General features: G+C 45.0%; 1 protein-coding gene across 1 annotated transcript; it reads right to left on the reverse strand.

Moving 5' to 3' along the window:
- Positions 1–3,431: 3,431 nt before the first annotated feature.
- LOC310844148 (uncharacterized protein) lies at positions 3,432–5,181 on the reverse strand. The gene is made up of 6 exons (XM_083737915.1): positions 5,006–5,181; positions 4,798–4,877; positions 4,542–4,635; positions 4,352–4,435; positions 4,159–4,263; positions 3,432–3,759 (listed from the first exon to the last, which is right to left on the reverse strand). Exons 1-6 carry the CDS (start codon positions 5,021–5,023, stop codon positions 3,721–3,723), a joined length of 420 nt encoding a protein of 139 aa, XP_083594041.1. The 5' UTR covers positions 5,024–5,181; the 3' UTR covers positions 3,432–3,720.
- Positions 5,182–5,791: the final 610 nt, after the last annotated feature.

Here is a 5,791-nt window from a genome sequence, read left to right on the forward strand (position 1 = left end):
CAGCGTGAGAGCTTTCACTTTTGCTGCGTGCAACGGATCACCCGCCCACTCTCCCTTATTTTGTTATGGTGTGTTGACCTTGCTATGCGTGTCATGGGGTCGTCTGCCATTGGGGCAGGGGCATGATAGGAATTTTGTCCATTTGGCTGATTGGCTGGTGCCATTTGGTTTTTGCCTACTGCGTAGCAAATCGTCACAACTTGTAAGGTTGAAGTTAGGCATTGGTTAAATAATTGGTTGGAGGAGGGGTAAGGATTGGCTGGGCCTGCCCCTCCAATGGTGCTGCTGCAAGGGAATTCCGTTAAAGAAATTCAGGGGATTGCCATGCTTTCGTCCTTATCCCTGGAATCGGATTTGGGCCACGCAAGCCCCTGGGAGCATGAGGGGGAAAGGTGAGGGCCTGTGGCTCAGCTCCACTTTCTACCCAATATTGTTTCCCCTCACTGACTTTCCCTGGAATCCGGAAGTCAGTTCTGTCCCCAGGCGGGGGGACAGATAGTCATAGCCAATGCCTAAGCACCCATTCACATCCATGTATGTTAATAAAGTTGTGGCCAAAATTATGCCAAAAGCCTTAAACAAAAATTCTGTGTGATGTGTGAGTTATTGGGGAGGTGTCTTGGGGACCTCGACACACAACCAGTAAAAGAGAAAAAGTGCCAGAGACAGAAAAGTTCATTAGTGTGCTTTGCAAATTGCCACGTTCAGTACTAGGAAAAATGGGGCACATGAGGAAGATGGTTGTGGGGGTGACTGTTCCAGTTATAGCACTTAATCACAAAAACCCTGTCAGTAGGCTAAATACCTCTGGCAAAGTTAAGTTAATTAAAAGTGGATTTGTACTTCATCTTTTAAGTTAATTAAAGGTGAAGTTGCACTGTGTCTTTTACAGATGATGGTGTCATTACTCTGGCTCACGCAACTACAAATTGTATTCTTCTTAATGAAAATCTCTTCATAACACTTCCATCTGGGGCTGTTTAAGATGCTGTTGTTTTCGTTACACTGCTTCAGAAATACCGCATGGTTATCCAAGTATCTGAGACCACATGAAGCTTGGAGGTTATCCATGTTTTATTGAAATACTTTCTGTTTCGGGGGAATCTATGGAAATTAGTGTTGTGATCTGATTGTGGTTCTGATATGCATTCAGGTCCTGCTTATGAGTTTTCCATAGACATCTAGTTGACTGGTCACCATGCAAAAAGTATGCTGGACCAAGTGAGCCACTGGTCAGATCCAGCAGGACTCTTATACTCGTTTAGATGATTCACATACATGAGTCTAGGATGCCTCCAAGTTGTTACAACACTTGTTTCCTCAGTGATAACATCTTCCTTCAAGGCAGCAGAGGTTGAGGATCAGAGTTTTCCTTCTCCTAGATTCGCTACCTTAGGGTTACCAGACATCCCCAGTTCCCGGGGACAGTCCCCGGATTTGCAATTCTGTCCCTGGACAAATTCCATCCCCAGAGTGTCCCCAGATTGGCAAATCTGTCCCCAGGAAATGTGACAGCAGCAGCCTCAGCAGCCCGGAGCCAGCCTGTTAGCGCAGTTGGCAGACTTTCCTCAGCTCCTCTCTCTGGTTTTTCCATACTTAAAATTTTCTGCATATTATAAAATTGCAAAAATCCTTAACCTATTTGTCTATATGTTATTAATAATAAATTTGTGAATGTTTATTCAAAACCTGCCAAGGAGTCCAGTTCATTTTGCTGTTTCTTTAAATACTGTGTAAAAGGTTCCCATTCTTCTTTAAAGTCACAGTTGTCCTTATCACGTAGTTTGTATGTCAATTTCACCAATTCTGCATAGTCCATCAGTTTCTCTTGCCATAGTTCTTTAGTCAGGGTTTCTTCATTCTTCCATCCTTGTGCTATTAAGACTCTTGCCGCCGTTGTCACGTACATAAAGATATTCTTAAATTTCCTTGGCAGGTCTTTCCCGAAAATCCCTAACAAAAATGCTTCAGGTTTTTTGACAAATGTTAATTGGAACATTTTCTTCAACTCATTATATATCATTTCCCAAAATTTTCTAAACTTACTGCAATCCTACCACATATGGTAAAAAGTCCCTTCTTTTTCCTTACATTTCCAACACATGTTTGAACTGGTTTTATACATTCTTCCTATCTGTACTGGTGTTGTATACCATCTATACATCATTTTCATATAATTTTCTTTCAACAGAGAGCAATCTGTAAAATTTAAATCAGTTTTCCATAATCTTTCCCAGTGTTCAAACATTATATTGTGACCTATATCCTGTGCCCATTTAATCATTACTGATTTCACCTCTTCATCTTTTCTTTCCCATTCTAACAGACTACTACATCCACCTTTCAGCAGCTTCAACTTCCCTTCTACGACTTCCTTTTGGAATCTGGATGTCGTATAGCTAAATCCTTTCTTGTTATCTTCTTTGTATATTTCATGTAGTTGCCAATAATGTAACCAACTCTGAAAATGGTAATAACTTAGGTACACTTCTCAATGGTTCTTCTACAGAAAACACCACATCACCCGCAAAGGCTTTTATCTTATAATTCCGTTGGCCCACCCTTATCCCCTTTATGTCAGAATTATTTCTTATCCTCTGTGCGAACACCTCTAGGGCTGATATAGACTGAAGCAATGATAGGGGGCATCCTTGCCTTGTCCCCTTCTATACCTTACATTGCATTATTTACAATCAGGTTTGTAGTTTGATCTGTATAAATTGCCTTAATTCCATTTCCCCCCTAATAACTTAATCATAAATGACCAAAAACAAAAAGAAATCCAATAGGGACTAATCTAAGGTTCTGCACTTTGGCAGGAAGAACCAGCTGCACCAATATAAAATGAGGGATACCTGGTTTGCTAGTAGTACATGGGAAAAGGATCTAGGGGTCTTAGTGGATCACAAGCTTAACATGAGTCAACCTGAGAGTGATGCAGCATCCAAAAAAAAAAAAATGCTAATGCTGTTTTAGGCTGCAACAACAGAAAAGCATCCAGATCAATGGAAGATGAAATACAACGAAATTCAAAACAGTAACAATTTATTGCATTTACAGATAGGTAGCCGTGTTGGTCTGCCATAGTCAAAACAAAACAAAATTCCTTCCAGTAGCACCTTAAAGACCAACTAAGTCAGTTCTTGGTATGAGCTTTCGTGTGCATGGTATCTGAAGAAGTGTGCATGCACACGAAACCTCATACCAAGAACTGACTTAGTTGGTCTTTAAGGTGCTACTGGAAGGAATTTTTTTTGTTTGAATTTATTGCATGTTTATTCAAAATCCATTAAAAACTATTTAGTTTAAGTAATGCGAGAAAATTGATCCAGTGACACCAGAGAGAGCTATTTTCACATGGAAGATGCAACAAGTGTTTTTTCTCCTGCTCTGGATGGTAGGACTTGAACCAATGCCTTCAGGATACAACAAAGGAGATTCCGACTGAACATTGTCAACAGAGGAATGGACTCCCCTGGAAGGTGATGGACACTCCTTCCTTGCAGGTTTTAAAGCAGAGATTAGATGGCCATCTGTCATGGATTCTTTCTTTCTTTCTTTCTTTCTTTCTTTCTTTCTTTCTTTCTTTCTTTCTTGTTCTGCCCAATTTCAGTGCATATTCATGGCTGCTTAAATCATCTGTCCCCCTCCTGATTCTCAGTGCCTCTTCTTCTGCCAGTCTTTGGCCAGTTGAGATGTCCAAATAGAGCAGCAATTCCTTCAAGGAGGAAAATCATAACTCCTCAATGATGATGTCATCTGGATGGAAAAGAATGAAAAAGAGAGAAAATCAGTTCAGTCCTCTCCGCTTCTTGTAGCTGGAGTCAGTCTGGGTGCTGCCTTCCCAGGCCAGGTGGGAAAGGTCTGCCAGGCAGGGAGCAGGTCCTGTAGGACTCCCAGCAAGAAGACCTGGGAGGTGTGTCTTGGGCAAACAAGGGACAGGGAGTTCACTGTCCCCAAGGTGTGGGGCTTACCTTCTTTCAGAATTTTTCCCGAAACAAGCCAGCTCCGGCCAAATTACTGTGTTCTGCAGAGGAAAGACAAATATGAGTCAGCTGACACTATGAACCCCACCCTGGATGGGTGTAAGAGAAGCAGCCCCACCCAGGAAGGATGGAAGCAACCAAAGAACTGAATACAGGAAGGCAAAATACTTACTCTGAGGTTCGGGAATCTTCGTGAAAGGGCCAGCAGCAGGGATATACTGCTGGCCGCTAATTTCCTTTGGTCTTCACTCCCCAAAAGGGCGTAATATCGGAGGTCCTGCGGGATGAAATAAATGGGACAGTCAGTTGGGTAAGGGGCAGTGGGGCAACCCTAACACCACTCCTGATGCTATCAGGATACGTACGGTAAGCAAGTGGAGAAGGGTGCTAGTATTGGGGGCTTCTAGGAGGAGACCCCCCAGCAGGCTCTGGAATGGCCTCTTCAGTTCCTGTGGGAAAAGAGAGGAGAGAGGTTGAGTGCTGCTGGGTTAAATTTTGTAAGAGTGTGGGAAGAAGAAAGAGCTGTGCAAAGAGAAGTTAAAGCAGAGGACATACCTCTTTGTCCTCCTCTGCGCTCCCCAGAACTGCCTCTGTTGTTCTATGGAGGATTGCACTCACCATAGAGGGACTGAAGTGGGGTCTCATAAAACTGGAGAGAGAAAGGGAAGGAGTTAGACACTGCCTCCTCCAAGTCTTCCTTGTCCCCTTCTCCCTCCTGCCTGACCTGCCCACCCAAAGCTCCCTCTGGAGTTCTGCCCCCTGCAGCCCTGCCCAGTCCAAAGACCCCACTCACCTCAAAGATCCCACTCACCTCAACTGCAGGAGGGCCTCGAAGGCCAGGGCCAGGCTCAGGGGGCGATCCCTGAAGTACTCCAAGAGGCTGAGGATGTCCTGGAAGAGAGCAGAGGAGGAAAGTCAGCTCCTTCCGGGAGTCTCCAGAGGACGGCTCCAACCCCAAACGCCATCCCCTCTCTGCCCCTCCCTCCCCATGGGGGTCCCTCACACCACCCATCACTCACCAGAATGGCTTTGGCCATCTCCTGCTTGGAGTACTTCAGGGTTCGGAGCCCCCTGAGCTGAGCTGCCTGGCAGTCCTGGATGACCCCCAGGAGATAGAGCTGATCTTTGTCCAGCAGCTGAAAGGCAAAAGTCAGGCTGTCAGTTCCTTGTGGGGGGAGGGCTCCTCCACATCTGAAAGTGCTCTCTTTTTATCCAATACTCACCGCAACAATCAAGCTACAGTGGTACCTCGGGTTACATACGCTTCAGGTTAGAGACGCTTCAGGTTACAGACTCTGCTAACCCAGAAATAGTACCTCGGGTTAAGAACTTTGCTTCAGGATGAGAATAGAAATTGTGCTCTGGTGGCGCAGTGGCAGCAGGAGGCCCCATTAGCTAAAGTGGTGCTTCAGGTTAAGAACAGTTTCAGGTTAAGAACGGACCTCCTGCACGAATTAAGTACTTAACCCAAGATACCACTGTATCTTAGTTCAATGTTATTCCAGAATGCACAGGAGGCCTGTTCCCTGCCCAGATTTTGACTGCCAAGGGGCCTCTACAGGGTTTAATCCAGCACTGCCCCATGAACGGCTCAGTATACCTGAAGGAGCATCTCCACCACCATCGTTCAGCTCCACCCCCACCCACTGAGGTCCACCCTTCTGGTGGTTTCCTCACTGCAAGAAGTGAGGTTACAGGAAACCAGGCAGAAGGCCTTCTCGGTAGTGGTGCCCACCCTGTGGAACGTCTTCCCATCAGATGTCACAGAAATAAATAGCTACCTGACTTTTAGAAGACATCTGAAG

This window comes from Podarcis gaigeae (assembly GCF_964106915.1).
Source record: "Podarcis gaigeae genome assembly, chromosome: 4".
Classification (NCBI taxonomy): Eukaryota; Metazoa; Chordata; class Lepidosauria; order Squamata; family Lacertidae; genus Podarcis; species Podarcis gaigeae.

Coding starts and splice junctions, on each gene's coding strand:
- LOC310844148 (XM_083737915.1), bottom strand. Junction 4,636..4,797: donor GAGGCCCTCCTGCAGTTGAG/GTGAGTGGGATC, acceptor TTCTCTCTCCAG/TTTTATGAGACCCCACTTCA. Junction 4,436..4,541: donor GCGCAGAGGAGGACAAAGAG/GTATGTCCTCTG, acceptor CTTTTCCCACAG/GAACTGAAGAGGCCATTCCA.